This window comes from Nuphar pumila, chromosome 6 (assembly GCF_984573655.1).
Source record: "Nuphar pumila chromosome 6, dmNupPumi1.hap1.1, whole genome shotgun sequence".
In the NCBI taxonomy this organism is placed as follows: Eukaryota; Viridiplantae; Streptophyta; class Magnoliopsida; order Nymphaeales; family Nymphaeaceae; genus Nuphar; species Nuphar pumila.
The window spans coordinates 118,059,430-118,079,188 of record NC_143254.1 but is presented as its reverse complement, the minus strand read 5'-3'; the positions used below and the strand labels follow the sequence as shown (position 1 = coordinate 118,079,188).

At 36.4% G+C, this 19,759-nt stretch overlaps 1 protein-coding gene across 1 annotated transcript in view; it reads left to right on the top strand.

Annotated features, from left to right (window-relative positions):
* The first annotated feature begins 2,094 nt into the window (after positions 1–2,094).
* Positions 2,095–19,759, top strand: part of LOC149835887 (B-box zinc finger protein 18-like) — a 42,641-nt gene continuing 24,976 nt past the window's right edge. The window contains exon 1 of the mRNA XM_090008822.1: positions 2,095–2,325. Within this exon, the coding sequence (XP_089864948.1) occupies positions 2,233–2,325 (93 nt within the window). The 5' untranslated portion in view covers positions 2,095–2,232. The remainder of the gene's footprint in view (positions 2,326–19,759) is intronic.

Below are 19,759 nucleotides of genomic sequence, written 5' to 3'. Positions count from 1 at the left end.
AATTTTTGAATTTTTTGAAAAATTTTGGGGTGTTCACACCATGTACGTGAGCATGATGATTATAGTATATATATATATATATATATATATATATTTATTGTATGCATTTTTGTTTTCATCTGTAGCAATTTCTTTAAAATCTTGCATTTATATGTTCAGGGCATTCTCGATGCCTTCTAAAGTCAAAATGAGAGAAATCTTATTCTTCTAGATATGAAAGTTCATGTCCTTCAGTTTATTATTTTTTGCTAGTTCGATAGTACACACCCTACTAGTCATTTTCTTGATATTTATTATTTTATGTTTGCAAGTAATAATAAGCAAGTGTCCAACATCTGACAATAAAGTAAATAGCCCAACACTAGTCATGATTATTTGAGATATCATATCCATAATCAAGTAATTTATGAAATAAAAATATATTTTTAATGCACCAAAAAATAAATCTTATATTGTGTGCAATATAAAATGCTCAATCTGATTTTAGAGTACAATAATATCTAATTTCAAAAGTCGAATCATGCAATAATCTAAAATATGAAAGCCAAACAAATTTGAGTTTTGTTTTTATCAAAATAAAGCTCTAAGAGGCATACAACACAAGCGATCCACTTTTCTTTAATTTTAGAAAAGTTAGGAGTGTGTTTGCTGGCACGTCTCTTATGTACACAAGTAACAAAGCATCTTTAATAGCACAACATATGCTTGTGCTAGTAAAGATGTGTGTTATACTGGGGCAACATACAATGTGTGAGCATAACATCTTTATTGGCACAAATATGATCACACTAGTAAAAATAGGCATTATACTGGCGTGGCATTAGTTCGCACCAGTATAACATGCTTTATTGGTGTGACAAAACAAAATTCACACAAGTGTAGGCCAAAGTTTAAAAAAAAAATTTGAACCTCTCTTGAAACCCCTATCTCTCTCTCACCCCGGCCTTGCCCTGTCCCTGTCATCCCCTCTCCCTCTCTTTCAATCCCGCCCCCTCTCTCTCGCCCTTGCCCCCTCTCTATAGCTCCCTCTTTGTTGCCCACCCCCTCTCTTTCTCTCACCCCTTTGTTTCTCTCACGTTGTGTTAATCGATAATGTAAATTTTTTATTTATTAATTTTGGGGGTTGTGTATTTTAATTGTTTAATTTTTAGTTTATTTAGTTAATACATGTTAAATTTCAAGAGTTTTACATTTTAATTGTCTGTTTTATCTATTTATTAAATGCACGCTAAATATGTATTTTTGTATATATTATTTAGATTTTAGGAGTTTTACATTTTAATTGTCTATTTTATAAATTTTTTATTTAATTCATGTTAAGTATATATTTTTTTTATATGATTTAGATTTTAAGGGTTTTACATTTTAATTGTTGATTTTATAATTTATTTATTGATTGTATGTTAAATATATATTTTTCATATATGATTTAGATTTTAGGGGTTTTATATCTTAATTACTTATTTTATGATTATTTATTGAATGCATGATAAATATATATTTTTTCTTATATATGATTCTGATTTTAAGAGTTTTATATTTTAATTATTTATTTTATGATTTATTATATATATATATATATGTAATTTAGACTTTAAAATTTTTATATTTTAATTATCTAATTTATGATTTATTTATTTAATGCTTGCTTAATGCATTTTTTCTCATATATGATAATTTTACATTCCATTTAACAACAAACTTGACTGTGGTATACTCTTAAGCCTCTTTAATTAACCACGATGTTTTTATGTACCTTTTTAAAAAATTTCAAAGCTTAGGTACCTTTTTGAAAATTACCCTTTTATCGTTTATCAGAGATCCCATTCGACTCCACATCGAGAACCGGACCCAAATTTTCCGGGATACATAATCGGATCAAGCAAAACAAATCCGACCCGTTTGCAGCAGACAAGGCAGGTGGGTCCCACAGAGATTTTTCGTGGCAACGGTGAGGCTCTGTGGGTCACACGTCGGCGAATTCGAGTAGGAGTGGGCCCGACGCCCTCCCCCCACCCAGCGTGCTTCGGCGCCCCTTCTGGAAGCCTATTTCTTCCTCCCACCACTCCCTCCGCTTTCCTTCTCTCCCTCACTCTCTCTCTCTCTCCGTGGGATCTAGGGTTAGGGTTTCTAGAGAGAGAGAGGGTTCCTTGGGGGGCCTCGGCGGCATGGTGAGAAGGAAGAGAGGGTGAGGTAGATGTGAGGAGGGCGTCTCCGCGTTGCTGGGGAATTATGCGAACGATCTGCGATGTGTGCTATGGTGCGCCGGCGATCCTCTTCTGCGCGGCCGATGAGGCCGCCCTCTGTCGATCCTGCGATGATAAGGTGCGCGAGGAGCCAATCTTGTTCTTCTACTTTTGTTTGGTTGTTTCTGCGGATTGTGTTGAGGATGGGTGAATTGTTTTTTCCGCGGCGAACTATGTGCGATTTGAGATGTCTGGTTGATTCTGTAGTGAAAATGCTCGTTGATGCGTTGATTGAAGGCTTTGCTGTATCTCGATTTGGATTTGGTAGTTATTGTTTTTAAATGGTTTTATATAGGATAATTTTACTGAAAATTGTTTGGTGATTCTTTGTGTCCATCGATTACATTAGATTTTTCTTTAGAGAAAGAGGTGAGACCATAGGTTTTCTGAATTATATATTCCTTTGCTTTGCAAATATGCTTCTAGAGTCAGTCAGTCAGGTCGGAATTGATCAAGTTGGCTTGATACTCATGAGGATGAAAGAAGATACTGGGTTGTTTTTTCCAATCACTATCTTGATTGATGCAGAGGAGTATCGGGTCGTCATGTTTTCGCTTTTGACTTCTTTCTTATTTGTTGATGTATACAATGGGCAATATGGGCCAACTGATTGTTTGTCGTGGCAATCTCATGTTGCCAAACTCGCGCAACAAAACTACCTCCACGTTGAGACTTCAACTGGGCTTAGAACCAGAGTAACAGGCTTTGATTTGGACTATCTTCAACTTTTTTTTTTCTTTGTACACATGGCTTGTTGCAATCACTTCAAAAGCTACTTAAAGTTGTAACCGGCAAGAATCATGGGGTGAACACTGACATCAGATTTTCTGACCAGTAGATTGGGTTGTTAGGGGAAAGAATGCTGTTTTCAAAACTCAGCATGCACAATTAGAGGATTTGTGAGAAGCAGAAAACCATAAAAAAATGATGAACCCTGAATCCCCTCTTTCTAGCCTACTTAGGGATTCAGTGGCTGTAATATCACATATTTTCACAAAGTTAAATTTGAGATTTTTCGAAAATTTGGCTAAGTCTTGGAGAAAAATCGTTTAAACCTCGATTTTTAAGTGACGTTTTTGAGTCTGGGCTTGGTTCAGGTCTCATCAATAAGGTCGAGACGAGCCAATCGAAACGTGAGAAAGAGTTATTTTTGAACTTTAAATTCAAGCGAAGTTCAGGTTATTTTCAGGCGAAATTCAGAATTTGATATTCGTGCAATATGTCATTAGATGCGTCTTGAAATTCTGAGCACAACGATGTACTTTGTTGGATTTGAGTTTCGATTGGCCTGAAAAACACGTTTTTCCAAAAAAAAAGCAGTTTGTGGGTTCGGATCCAGATTTGGATCAGATTGAATCCGATGGATTTGATCCAAATTAATAGGGATCTGGACTCTATCCAAGACCCATATTAATATGGAATTAGTTTCGTCCAAAATCCATTTGGATTTTCGGAGATGTATTTAGATCTTAGATCCGGATCCAAATCCAAATTCATACCTAACGATTTTCGAGCTTTACATTCATCTAAAAGCTTTAATTTGGAGTTAAATAAGGTTAAGAAGTGTCTTAAGTTAATTTGGCTATTTTTGGAAGCTTTTAGATAATTATTAATTAATATTTAATAATTAATTAATTAATTCTTATTAATTCCGAAATTTGTATTTTAGGGTTTCTTAATAGAGTCCTTACTCATGCCTAAAAAGGCTTGAGAGGTTTTAAGAAGGGACTTTAAAGAAATTTGAAAACTTTTAAAAAGTAAAAAAAATTAGAGTTTTGAAAATTCTTGGAAAGGAAGGTGAGAGAGAGAGAGAGTCCTCTATGAGGAAACTCTCCCTCGCCAGCCCATCTAAAGAGGGCTGGAGAAGGGGGGTCCCTCAACCTCCCTCTTGTCTATACAAAGTAAAAAAAAAAGGAAAGAGAAAGAGAAAGGAAGAAAGAGATAAGGAAAGAACGAGAGAAAAATAGAGGAAGAAGGAGGAAGGAGAGGAGGAGAAGAACTGCTCCAGCCCTCCACCCACGTTTTTCAACCCTCACCCCTAGTTTTCTTCATTTTTTTATTCAAGGTATGGGTTTTCTCTCTTGAATCAAGTGAGAAATTGATATAGATTGGATTTTTATGCAATAATTTGATGAAAATTCATGGAAAAGGCGTTTAAAACCCTGTTTTTGTAAATATACATGAAGGAGGATGCATGGATCCTCCTCCATGGTAGAATTCTTGAATATCTCTATTCTTTTAAAGAAATAAAATTCTGTATATGTAAAAACAAAATTTTTATTGGTGGTAAAAAGTGTTTATTTAAAGGTTTATTTTTATAGATATTGACTATGTCACATGGGTGCGGGTGCGAGGGTGCGGCACTTTAAAAAACCTTGGGTGCAGAGGTGAGGGGCTGCGGCAAAAAAAATAAATATATATATATATATATATATATATATATGATACATGGGTGCGGATGCGGGCTTGCGGCACTTTTCAAAAAACTTGGGTGCGGGGGTGCGGAAAATAAATAAATAATATATATATATATATATATATATATATATATATATATATATATATATATATATATATATATATATATATATATATATATATGTCGAGCCCCCTCCCTGCTTTCCGTTATGGTATTGGGTTCAGAATCGGGTACTTGAACCCGATAAGAACTATATGAACCAGACCCGAACGATACTCTGTAAAAACAATTTTTTTATTATTTTTACATTAAAAAATTGCAGGTCTTAATGGAAACTCAGGTCAGGTCAGGGTCTGATATAAAATTTCACAAACTATACCTAGGTTCATGTATTAATTGGATCTTCGGGTCGAACTCGACTCTTAATCGGGTATTATTATTTATCACCATACCAGGATCTTATAGGGTTTGGTTCGGGTATGGGTAAACTCGACCCATTGACAAGGTCGTTGAATGCAATAATAAAAAATATGGGCTTTTTCTTATGTAAAAACTGATACGATGGGTGTCCGTATGTAATTTCACACTATATAAAAGGAAACTCAATTCAGAAAATATCTTCATTGAGAGAGAGAGAGAGAGAGAGAGAGAGAGAGAGAGAGAGAGAGAGAGAGAGAGAGAGATTAGTGTTTGCTGTTAGTTTTTTTTTCCCGCTCTATCGCGTGCATCCAAAAGCATCGGCTTGGGTTATTTTTCTCTGGTTGCGATCAGGAAGAGGACGCCCAACGCCGCGGCCAAGAAGGATGAGAAGGCGGTGAACGCAACGAGAAGGAGCGACACAGATATCGAGACCATCAAGAAGTGTGAGTCCCCGCTCGCCTTTTTTCCCTTTAGAAATCGCAAGAAATACGAGTTCCTCGTCGATCACGTTCGTGTTCTGTGTTTCCTCTTTTTTTCTCACCCGTATCTTCTGATCGTCTTTCTTTGCCCTTGGAAAATCCTATGTCTCGTTGATATTTTATCTTGTTTTTTGCTTCGTTAGCTCAAGAGTTAGACGATTCCATTGATAATTCATGTTTTTATTGGTTATATTCATCTTTCCAACTTCCTTTCCCCTGAAATCCGTGGAATAGGCTGTGATCATTGCAAATTTTTTTCTCTCGTTCTCTTTTCCTTTTTTTCCCCTCTCTATCCTCTGTTCTCTTTTTGAAGGGGAATAAAAGATAGAAAAGAAGAGGGGAGAAATAAAGAAAGAAGAGCAGAACTCTTTTGCAAGGTCTCACTTGACCTTTATTTGAAAATATTTTGAAAATTACTCGCCTCCGTTTTGAAAATTTGAGGGAAAAATGGAGAGACGGGATTCGCTCGTCGGTACGAGGTCTAATCGTTCCTGATGCCTTTACCAGGGGTAATTGAATCAATGATCGAACTTATGCCTTTTGCTTTGTCTAAATATTGTCTAAAAAATTATTCTAAGTCTAAAAATGCACAAAGAATCATGCTTGTGAAATGCAAATGCAAGGATGTATGCTTTTGAGAAGAACATTTCATAAATTTTGGGATTTTCCAAGTGATTTTGAAATAAGTTTGAAAATATTTTGAAGGAATGGTTTTTGAAAATTGATTTGGGAAAGTTAGATTTTGAATCTAACTTAGAACTTGAAATAGATCTGGAAGAAGAGACTTGAAGTTCTAAGTGTTGGAATAATCAGAGATTTGAAAATAGATTTTGAATTAAAGAATGAAGAGAAAAAGGAGAATTGGAACTGAGATAGAATTTGATGTGAAAATGAAATTTAAAGTCAAAATGAACTTTGAATTTGATTTTCAAAAATCGATTTTGAAAAGAAATTTCGATCTTGAGCTTAAATTCAGAACCTGAAACAAGAATTGAATTTGAAAAGTGAATTTTGACTTGGGAAATAGATTTGAAAAGTGAATTTTGAAGATAGAGTTGAAATTTGAATTTGGAATTGAAAACCAAGGTGAGATTTGGAATGGAATCGGATTTGAGAAATCCAGATGAAATCTGAAAATAGAATTAGATCTGAGAAATCCGGATGGAGTTAGAAGATGAAATCGGATTTGAGAAATCCAGATCGAATTTGAAAAATAGATCTTGGAAATCCAGATGGGATTTGAAGATGGATCGGATCTGAGAAATCCAGATGGGATTTAGAAGATGGAATTGGATTTGAGAAATCCAGAGGGAATTTGAAAATAGAATTGGGTTTAAGAAATCCAAATGGGATTTGAAAATAAAATTGGATTTAAGAAATCCAAAATGGAATTCGAAAAACAGAACTTGAAATCCAGATGGAAATTTGAAAATAGGACTGGATTTAAGAAATGGAAATGGAAAATGGAAAATGGAATTGAATTTAGAATTGGATTTGAGAAATCCTGAATTAACTTTGAAATTTGCTCTGAGATTTAGAGGAAATCGATTTTGGGGATTCAGAATCATCCTTAGGACTTTGAAAAGGTGAATTTGAATTTTGAGAATCGAACTCAAACTTAAATAGAACTTTGAGATCTTGGAATTTGAAATAGAGAATAAACTTGAATTTAAACTTGAATTTTGAAATCAAGAGATGAATCTGGGATGTCAAAGTCGAATTTGAACTTTGAAATTTGATCTGGAATATTGAATTGAATTTGAAATTGAATCCTGAAAATGAATTTAGAATTTTCAAAGTTAAATTGAATTTTTAAATTTGATTTGAATTGGAAATTGAATTTTGAATCTAGAAATGAATTTGAAATTTCAAAGTTGAATTGAACTTTGAAATTGAGATTTTGAAGTCTGAACTTTGAAAATAAGATAAAATTGAAAATAGAAAGATGAATTTGAATTTACAGATAAGAATTGAAGATTTATTTGAGAAATGAGAAAAAATATTTGAAGATTTATCTCAAAATCACTTGAATTTTTGAAATAATTTGAAAAAAATGCAATTCTATCCTAAATGATGAATGCTTTGAAAGAATTTTGAAAATTGAATTTTTAAAATCATATTTCATTCTTTAGGAGAATTGAAATAAGATTGATGATACAATACATTCATGACTATGGTCACAAATGTATTATAAAATAATCTGTATTTAAATTCAGATAAAGAATAAAATATATTTTGGTGCCTTTATAGAGTTTGAAATGAAATTAACTTTCAATATATCCTGACTATGACCATGAATATATATTTTAAGTTAATTTACAAGTCAAACTCTGATAAAGGAAGAATTTTTTTAGAAAATATGATGATTTTTGAAAGAGACCCAAGTGTGGATCCAATGTTATTACATAAAAAATAAAAATCCTAAGTATTGTTCACATTTTGACTATGGCCATAAATGCAAATCGTTTACTTAGGACTAATTACCTCTTATTAGAATGGTGCACGTGCCATTCATGTTTCCATTCGAGAATTTTTGAAAGAAAAGAGAAAAATGATATGAAACAAATAATTTTATGAAAATGCATGCTCGTACATTTTATTCTAAGACTGGAAATGTAAAATTCTCATTAATATCTAATTTATTACAATTTGAATGAAATTGAAATAAAAAATTCCTAAACTAAGCAGAAACATGGCCTTTTCTACCTAATTCCTGCAAAACTCAAGTTAGCATAAGGTAAAAGATGAATATTGAGAGAAGTATCATATTGGATTTATAATGCAAATGATGGAATGTTCATGCCTATGTTTTAAACTAATAAAATTTTAACGCATCATTTTAATGAGAGTGCATCTATAGATATACAAGATGTAGAAATGAAGAATTATCACACTGCAATGGAGGATATACATCTATATGCTAAAATACAGAAATGAAACACCTATCTTATGCTAAAGGAAATTCATTTATACATAAATAAAATGCTGGAGGTAGGAGTATAGGATGTATACACAGAATGCAATGCTTTTCAACAAATAAAAAAAAAGCATGGGCTAACATATAGCTCAGCAGGGGTTGGAATGTGAGTGGAAGGGACAGCAGACAACATGCATATGGAGTACGGGTTAGGGTGAGAGGGAGTTGATGTAGGTATGGTAGTGTTGGTGGCTTAATGAAGTTGCCGTGGGAAGTGGCTTATTGCTGCAGATGCAGCAAAACGATGAAGATAGATGGGTAAATGGGTGTAACTGCTGCTGTAGTTGCAGCAATGAGAGGAGGGTGTAGCACGAAGAGATGGAACAGTGGTATGCACACAGCAGGTGCAGGAGGGTAAAGTAGCGGGTGGCTGCTGGGTTGGATCTTTGCTAGGTTGATTGATGAACCTAAAATAAATTCAGACCTACTTGTTTGCTGAACTTGATGCACAGGTGGGGCTGTGCATAGGTAGTGAGTGAAGGGAGGGATGAAAGTACTGCTGTATATTAACAGGGTATGCTCAGACTTGCTGCAAACGGCACTGTTGCAGCAAGATGGTAAGTGACAGGGAAGGTAAGGCAGATGATTCTGTGTATGCTGCAGTAGGTGCAGCAAAGTGCCACAAGAGTGCCAGGAGAATGGATAGCAATGGTGAGAAAGTGAATGATAGGTGTGAGGTTATGAAAAGGCTATTGATAGTGACATAACAGGAGTAGTGGAATTGTGTACATGGAGAACATAGTGGGTGTTGTATCATGGTGATAGTGCAGGTGATGGGCTATGTCACAGGGATTCGGCTAGGAGGGTGCCGCACCCGCGTCGACGCGACTCGATGCGGGTGCGGGTTCCGCACCGGGTGCGGTCAACTCGATCCTGGGTGCGTTGACCGCACCCAGGATCATTAATGTCCATTTTTAAAAAAAAAAAATTTGCCCAAATGGGCTTCGAAATTGTTTTTAAAAAACTTTATGCTAGTCTGTCAGCTGCTGACAGACTAGCATAAAGTAAGTTTTTCACAGCACAGCTGCAGCAGCTGTCAGCACAGCTGTTGACAGCTGCAGCAGCTGTCAGCTGCAAAGTTTGAAAAAAAACCCCGCCTATTCCCCAACCCCCTTTATATATATATATTACTTATTACATTTTTGCCCCTGCCGCACCCCCGCACCCGAGTTTTTTGGAAGTGCCGAATCCCCGCACTCGCACCCGCACCCGCACCCGCGCCCGCACCCGCACCCATGTGACATAGGTGATGGGATGTTACAGGAGGTTATGAAGAATGGGTAGAGTGAAGTGGAAGCTGAGGTTGATGCTGGAAAGGGTTGACAATTAGTGTGCTGCGTGGGATATGGGTATGCAGCTGGAAATATGAAGATGCAGATGGATATTGGAAGTGGTGAGGTGATGTGTTGTATGTGTAGCACATGGGATTGATTTTGCAGGAAAAGTGGGTGTATGGTGTATAGGCCGGTGGAGGTGCACAGGTGAGTGATAGCATGGGTGGCCTATTGATATTGAAGCAAGTGTATTGATGCCTAATGCTATATCCAATGTGGATGGAATGCAGGAAAACAAATGAGTACAATAATGAGCAAGTGTAGCATAAATACAAAATGCAAGGGTGTGATGAATATTGGGTAAGTAATGTGATGGAGGTGTACCGAAAGTGGATAGTAGAAATACAACTTACAGTAAAATATAATGGTATTTGCAGTGGTGGTCAATCTCACTGCTGGCCTCTGAGAATAGGAACATGGGGGGTTCAATTGGAGAAACCAAAATCCCTTGCCGGCTAGCTATAGCATTGCTTTGCAGTGTTATTGTGGTTACAACAATGATTGATATGTTATTCACCACAAAACCAAACCGACAGTTTCCAAGGGTCTTCCGAGTAATAGGAATGAGGGAGCCACAACTTACATGAAGAGACCTTAGCATTTCAGAGGATGAATTCAGAACAGGAGCAGAGAAAGTTAAATGAATCCTCAAATTCCTGTTGTTATTGATCGCTGCAACTATCCTTGGCTCAACATTGAGTTGAAGTACCTTTGTGGGGACGTATGCAGCCAAATTGGCAAACACTGTTCTCTTGTCAAAGTGCAAGACAAATGTTGAATTTGCAGTTCTGAGAAACCCATTTCCTGTAGAGTCTGTACAAAAAACCTCTTTCCATTGCCAATATCACCCTTTCCCCCTAAGCAGTGGGAGACAAACTCACATGAATGGAGAATTTCAGATCTGACTGGAGAACCTTAAGTATTGATGATATAACTTGGTCGGACCCATAAACAAGAAGATTGCAGTTATTAACAGAAGAACAACTAAATCCACCTCCTCCACGGCATGGCTTGTTGAAAGTTATCATGGCTGAGAAATTTAATGCATTTGTGTGTTAAAATGTAAAACTGTACATATATGTATATATAATAATATTATATTATATATATATATATACATTTTTCATTTCTTTCTTTTCTGTAATTTTTTTCCTTTATTTTTTATTTTTTGTCTTTATGTCATCTAGTTCAGTTTGAACTAGAATGACTGTTGCTAGTCAAGTCCTGTCCAGACTTGACTAGCAATAGAGCTGTTGGACTGACACAGTCCAACAACTCTTAATAGAGCTGTTGGACTGACACATTCCAACAGCTCTAAATAGAGCTGTTGGACTGTGCCCAACAGCTCTATTGAGTCCTCTTTCAGCTGTGTATATAAAGGGGTGCAGCCCCTCTTGTATTTTACTCCAATGCTTCTTAAGCAATTGGTTTTTCATATCAATAAAGAATACATTTTTATTTTTATTTTGTTTCCAGTTATACCCTTTTTAAGGGTTATGCTTTAGTGTCATTCTTGACACTTGCTCTTGTTAATCTAAGCTCGTGTTTCGAAGATCCCCATTTCATTTCATGGTATCAGAGCCGCGGAAGTACTAAATCTTGAGGAAAAGCTGTCTCGGTTTTCGTGCTCGTTTGCAAAAGTGTTCACCACTTGAAGAGAAGTGTTTTTATCACTTCATTGGAGAAGATTTCACATCTTGTTGTATTGTTTTTTTTTTCTTTCTTTTTCATTTTCCTTGTTTCTCTTCTATCCCTATTCTTTCTCTCCTTGTAATCGATGGATGACAATGATAAAGTCACCATCATGCCTATGAAACTAAGCGATACGAACTATGTAACATGGGCTTCAATCATGAAGCACCATATATGGGGAAAAGGCTTATGGGGGATTGTGGATGGTTCCGATTCGGAACCTAAGCTATCTCTTACTAAAAAGGAGGGAGATAAAGAGGTCCCTCTATCGGAAGAAGAGAAAATCAAGGTTATTGCCTCATACGAGAAGAAATGGAAAGAATGGAGAATATCTCATGCGAAGATAATGTCATGGCTTATCAATAGCGTTGACATTAAAAAATGCTCAAGTCTTGCCAAATTTGATCATGCCGATAAGGCATGGGAATAGCTTAAGAATATGTATTCCCTTAAAGATATTGCACACGTGTGCAACCTCCAAGAAAAAGTTCGAATGATGACACAAGGAGACAAAACTATTCGTGAATATTACAATGGGTTGTCCGAACTTTGGGAAGAACTTTCCCTTTTAGAACCAAAGTGGCATTGTGCCGAAGACATCGAGCTTCGTCAGAAACAACTCGATGCCGAACATTTTTACCAGTTTATCACTGGATTAAGGCCGGAATTTGAAACCACTAAATCGGCCCTACTTCACCGGGGAAAAATTTCTTCTATTGTTGAAACTATTGAAGAGTTAACAATGGAAGAAAATCGTCTCCGGAAAGGTTCTTTAAAAATTGAAGATGATTCCGTTTTAGCCGTGTCTAGACCAGAGAATCATGTTCGATCATATAGGCCTCCTCACTTTAACCGACAAAATGGTGACTATGATAAGAAGAAAGTTATTTGTCATCACTGTCATGAACCGGGACACTACAGGCCACAATGTCCCAAACTTAAGGAGCTGAGAGAAAAAAGAGCTGCAATTGCTGGATCGGAGCCTAAAGATCAGGATGCACCAGTTTCCCTGGTCCAACTAATGGAGATTCTTCAGCCTCTCATCAAAGGTGCCTCTTCCTCATCTGAAGTTTCAACCGGCGCAACAACCTCATCTTTTTCTGATCTAGGTAAAATTTCTTGGCTTCTTGACTCTGGTGCATCTTTTCATATGACCCCAAATAATCAAAGTCTATCCAAATGTGTTAAAAATAAAACAAGTGTGTCAAAGGTCTTTACTGCTGATGGGACTTCTCTTGAAATAGAAGGAATAGGAAATTTTGAAAAAATTTATAAAACAAAAAAATTTTTTATTCCAGAAATTAGACATGTTCCCAAATTAAATTTAAATCTTTTATCTGTATCTCAAATTTCTGATTATGGGTGTAATATTTCTTTTTCTTCTCATGGTTGTTGGGTACAGGATCGCCAGTCAGGCAAGCTGATTGGGGAAGGCCATAGAGAAGGAGGACTCTATTACATGGATTTTTTGGAAATGCCAAAGAAAGCTTTTTGTTATAATATTCAAAAAATAGAGTTGGAACTGTGGCATAAGAGACTTGGTCACCCACATATAGCCAAAATCCAACATTTTCCAAATCTAGGGAAATTTTGTAATTCTGAATCATTTAATTGTAAAGATTGTATTATCGGCAAAATGAAAAGATTATCATTTCAGAACAGAACCTTTTTCTCTTCAAGACCACTTGAATTAATACACTCGGATGTTTGGGGTCCTGCACCAGTAATTTCTAAAGGAGGATTTGTTTACTATGTTATTTTTGTCGATGATTTCTCCCGACATACATGGATGTACTTTCTCAAACATAAGTCTGAAGTATTTTCATACTTTCAAACTTTTCATAATATGGTTAAAAACAAGTTTCAAAATGATATTACTATTTTTCGCACAGATTCAGCGGGAGAGTTCTTATCCACAGATTTTTAAAATTATCTTAAATTGCATGGCATCACACATCAAAGATCTTGTCCTTATACACCTCAACAAAATGGACTGGCAGAACGAAAACATCGCCATATTATAGAAACCACTAGGACTTTATTAATAGCAAATCAAGTCCCGAAAGACTTTTGGGCAGAAGCTGCCTTAACTGCCACATATCTCATTAATAGGATGCCATCTTCTTCGTTACAAAATATCACTCCCATTGAAAAACTTATGAACATTTCTCCAGACTACTCTAGACTAAGAATATTTGGGTGCAAATGTTTCATATTTACTGACAAAAATGATAAACTTTCCCCTCGTGCGATTCCCTGTGCCTTTTTAGGATATGCTGAAAACCAGAAAGGTTATAGATGTTTTGACTTCAAAAATAATAAACTATATGTGTCTAGAAATGTTTCCTTTCTTGAAAAGGAGAGCTTCTTTGATTTTAGAAAATTAAAAGACGTCACTGAGTACTCCTTTTTGCTAGATCTAACATCAACATCTAATGAATATGACCTTGACTGTAACTTTGATGATGATCAAAGAATTATTGATCTTAATGTTGAAAATGAAGAAGTTCATAGAGATACTAGTATTCAATATTCCAGGCGACAAGAGTCTAATCCTCCATGTGCACTTGAGAAATATTCTAACATTCCAACTAGACAATCAACCCGAATCTCGAGGCCTCCAGGAAAGTTTGTATCATACGAGTCTTTCTCACCCACATATAGGGCAGTTATTGCATTAATTCACTCATATGAAGAACCATCCATATATTTTCAAGCAAAAAATGATATCAAATGGATAGAAGCCATGAAAGCTGAATTAGATGCACTTGAAAAGGCTTCTACATGGAATATTCAAGATCTTCCTCCAGGGAAGAAAACTATAAGATGTCGATGGGTTTATAAAATTAAAACCAAGAGTGATGGTACTCTTGAAAGATATAAAGCCCGTTTAGTAGCCAAAGGTTATGCCCAAGAATATGGGATTGATTATGAAGAAACCTTTGCTCCGGTGGCTCGTATGACTACTGTCCGAACCTTAATTGCCTTAGCTTCTATCAAAAAATGGTCTATTTTTCAAATGGATGTCAAAAATGCTTTTTTAAATGGAAAGCTAGTTGAAGAAGTATATATGGAACCCCCTCCTGGTCTAAGTATTCCTAAGGGTAAAGTCCTCCGCTTAGAAAAAGCTCTTTATGGACTTAAACAAGCACCAAAAGCTTGGTATGATAGGTTTAGTCGTGTTATGATTGATATTGGTTTTCAATTCTGTTTAACTGACACTGCTTTGTTTATTAAGAATTCTGATGCAGGGATTATTGTGCTTCTTCTCTATGTGGATGATATGATCATCACCGGAAGCGATAAACAGGGAGTTGAAACAATCAAAACACTTCTTAAATCTCATTTTGAAATGACTGATTTGGGCTTGTTGAGCTATTTTTTAGGCATTGAAGTTGCTTATTCTCCTAGAGGATATTTATTATCTCAGACTAAATTTGCTTTTGATATTGTTTTCAGGTCTGGTATTACTGATGATAAGAAAGTTGACACTCCAGAAGTTGTTAATGTTAAAATGAAGATTGATGATGGAGAACTTCTTGCAGACCCTACTCCTTACAGACAGGTTGTCGGGGCACTTTCCTATCTATCCATTACCAGACCAGATATAGCACATGCTGTTCATACAGCAAGTCAATTTCAACATGCTCCTACTTCTGTTCATATGGGAGCAGTCATGCGTATTATCAGATACATCAAGTCCTTTCTTTCACGAGGACTTTTCTTATATTCTTCCTCTTCTCTTGATTTAATTGCATATACTGATGCTGATTGGGGAGGTGATCCCAATAACAGACACTCAACCACTGGCTTTTGTGTCTTTTTAGGGGAATCATTAATCTCGTGGAGGTGTAAAAAGCAGCAGAAGGTATCTCTCTCATCCACCGAAGCTGAATACAGAGCCATGGCAACCACGACCATGGAAGTAGTTTGGCTCCGACGACTGCTTGCTGACATGGGAGTTGAAGCAACAAAGGCTTCACAAATGTGTTGTGACAACAAAAGTGCGATCTACATTGCCAGTAACAGAACATTCCACGAACGCACCAAACACATCGAAATGGATTGTCACTACGTCAGAGAGGAATATCTACACGGGATAATTGATCTGCCATATGTCACTTCAGAATATCAGTTAGCAGACTTCTTTACAAAGCCTCTCGCTGCTCCCCGATTTCACTTTCTCTTAGACAAACTTTCGCTCATTGTACCGTAAGTTTGAGGGGGAGTGTTAAAATGTAAAACTGTACATATATGTATATATAATAATATTATATTATATATATATATATATACATTTTTCATTTCTTTCTTTTCTGTAATTTTTTTCCTTTATTTTTTATTTTTTGTCTTTATGTCATCTAATTCAGTTTGAACTAGAATGACTGTTGCTAGTCAAGTCCTGTCCAGACTTGACTAGCAATAGAGCTGTTGGACTGACACATTCCAACAACTCTAAATAGAGCTGTTGGACTGTGCCCAACAGCTCTATTGAGTCCTCTTTCAGCTGTGTATATAAAGGGGTGCAGCCCCTCTTGTATTTTACTCCAATGCTTCTTAAGCAATTGGTTTTTCATATCAATAAAGAATACATTTTTATTTTTATTTTGTTTCCAGTTATACCCTTTTTAAGGGTTATGCTTTAGTGTCATTCTTGACACTTGCTCTTGTTAATCTAAGCTCGTGTTTCGAAGATCCCCATTTCATTTCATTGTGAAGGAGGTTGCAGGGAGCTGTAGCCATTCTAACACTGCTGTTAGCAAGTAACCTGTATTGGGATGTGCAGAGTGGTGGAGGTTGAGGTACGGAATTGATCAAAACAAAAACAAAACCTAATAACTCCAAGGCTTACACGGTAAACCAACGATTTGTAATCTAACAAAATATGTTTTAAAGGGTGATTTACAATAAGTACCCACAAAATGCATTTTGCGAAGCAATTTACAACAAGTATTTTCCATCTTTCAGCAAATTGGCAATCATTTGCAACCGACTACAGACCCTAAAGAGACCTATGCTACAATATGTTTACATTTGAAATCTTGAATTAATACTACAACGCTTTTGATTTTGCACCCAAAGTTAGAAAGATTAGTAGGAAATGGGGATTTACAGTAAGGGAGAAAGGAATTTACAGTTGATCAAATGCAAATGGTGGACTTCATGACGATTCAAAAATAGAATATTATCATAGTTGAATCAGGTTATCTGATTCCTGTTAACACCTGCAGGGACAACAACAAATGCTATTTGCTACACCCTTCTAAAGCCTCCAGCAGCAGGGGTTGCCTCCAGAAATGTCCAGAAACCGGAATAGAGGGGCTCTCTTGTACCTGCCATGCCAACAATCTTGCGATTTACACCCTTACATACCCAGAACTCATATAACAAAGGGGCTCCCTTATGAAGATCGGGTCTAGCAGATAGCTCCCCATGTGTTTAGCAGACAGGGCATGGATGCACCCATTAATGTCCCAGGTTTAGTCTTGATCTTCCTGCAAGCTTCATGGGGGATTTGCACTACAACTGATCACGATGATGCTAGACAAGAATAAACGATTCTAATCATAAATGGCTAAATCTATTAACAAAGTGGAATCAAACGAATAAAATACAGTAATAAACAGGGGCCCATACTAATCTCTTCACCTTTTGCAGGAAATCCGGGATTCGATATGCATTCAAAATCAATGCATATTGAGGTAAAACCATCGGGTGATTCTCTTTTTTGTTTGAATCGATTTGTCCTTATTATGATACATCTCAGCACGATACTGATCCACTCATCAAGACCCTTCTAGCATGAGGGGTTTACATATTCAATTTGGGATAATTCATCGGCTAATAATCCCCAAAACAAGGATTGATTACACCAGATCCGAGTGGACATATTCATGACAAACATTATAATTACTGCTTATGGAAAATAACAAACTATCAATGAAAACCAACATTAATGGATAACATGAAACAGGAATCCGAAACTTAGAAGAGATGACCCAAGCAAAGATCAATTATCGAAAGGTAATCGAAAATCAATTATGAGTTAAAACCAAAATGAGAAGACAATCAACAGAACCATGAGCACAGAATAAAAATGGATAAAATAATAATGCAACAACAACTACGCTTTCATCCCAAAACAATTGGGGTCAGCGATATGAACCAACAAAGAAAATCATTTTGGGTCTTCTACATGAATCCTTCTCCTCCAATCATTTCTATCCAATGCCATGTCCTCGGTGAGGTTCAAAGCATTCATATCCTTTCCTATCATCTCCATCCAAGTCTTCCTAGGCCTACCCCGACCTCTTTTAACTAATATATTTCCCATTTCTCCATCCTTCTAACTGGAGCATCATTAGGCCTTCGCCGAATATGTACAAACCACCGTAAACGATTCTCTCTCATCTTATTTTCAATAGGTGCAACGCCTACCTTCTTACGTATCTCCTCGTTTCGAATCTTATCTTTTATTGTATTTTCACACATCCATCTAAGCATACGCATCTCAGCTACACTCATTTTTTGAATATGATGTCTCTTGGCAGCCCAACATTCTGTACCATATAGTAAAACGGGCCTAATAGTCATCCTATAAAACTTCCCCTTCAACCGCAATGGCATTCTACGATCGCACAACACTCCCGTTGCACTTTTTCATTTCATCCACCCAACCTTTATCCTATGATTTACATCTCCATCAATTTCTCCATACTTTTGAATGATAGATCCCAAATATTTGAAATAATCATCCACCGATATTTTTTGCTCACCAAGCTTCACTACACTCCCATCACTACTTCATTGCTTACTAAACCGACATTCCGTATATTCTGTCTTACTCTTACTCAACTTAAAACCTCTTGCTTCCAATGTCTGTCTCCATAATTCTAACTTAGCATTAACCTCAGCTCTAGACTCATCAATCAAAACAATATCATCAGCGAACAACATACACCACGACACATTTTCTTGAATTGATCTCGTAAGCTCATCCATCACTATAACAAATAGGAAAGGGCTTAAAGCAGATCCTTGATGTAACCCAACCGTTATAGGAAAATTGATTGTCACCCCTCCACAAGTGCGGACATTAGTTACTACTCCTTCATACATATCCTTAATTATACTAATGTACTTGAGAGAAACACCTTTCTTCGTCATTGTCCTCCAGAGAACGTCCCTAGGTACTCTATCGTATGCCTTCTCCAAATCAATAAAACCATATGCAAATCTTTGTTCCTCTCTCTATTTCTCTCAATAAGTTGTCTAAGAAGATGTATAGCTTCCATAGTTGATCTTCCAGGCATAAATTGATTCTTCGATATCATGACAACCTTCCTCAACCTAGACTCAATCACCTTCTTCCAAAGTTTCATAGTATGACTCATGAGTTTTATACCACGATAGCTTGTGCAATCTTGTATATCACCCTTATTCTTATATAGAGGCACCAAAGTACTCTTTCTCCACCCCTTAGGCATCTTATTTGTCCGCCAAATCTTGTTAAAAGGATTTGTCAACCATTCTAAACCATTCTCACCCAAGCATTTCCAAGCCTCGATAGGTATACCATCTGGTCCGATTGACTTTCTTGATTTCATTTTCTTTAAAGCCTCTGCAATTTCTTTCTTTTGAATCTTGCGCATGAAGTCACGATTCACCTCATAAGAAGGAATGGAGAAGTCTCCAAGATCCTGAGCATGACTTCCATTAAAAAGCTTATCAAAATAATTTTTCCATCTCTCCTTAATCTCCTCATCTTTGACTAAAACCCTTTGAGTTTCATCTTTGATGCATCTAACCATACCCAGATCCCTCGATTTCCTATCTCTCATCTTTGCAAGCCTATAAATATCTTTCTCTCCCTCTTTGGTATCTAACTTGTCATAAACCTCCTTATATACCTTATCCCTCGCGTTTCGAACTACTTTCTTAGCTTCCTTCTTTGCTATCATGTACTTTTCCAAATTCTCATTATCATGACTTTTACTTAGATTTCTATAACACTCTCTTTTAACCTTAATAGCTAATTTGACATCCTCGTTCCACCATGATGTATCCTTACCTAGCGGTGCACCGCCTTTAGACTCACCCAATACCTCCTTAGCCACCTTTCTCATGCCACCCGCTATCTTATTCCACATTGATTCTGAATCCTCTTCGAGACACCAATCAGCTTCCTTAAC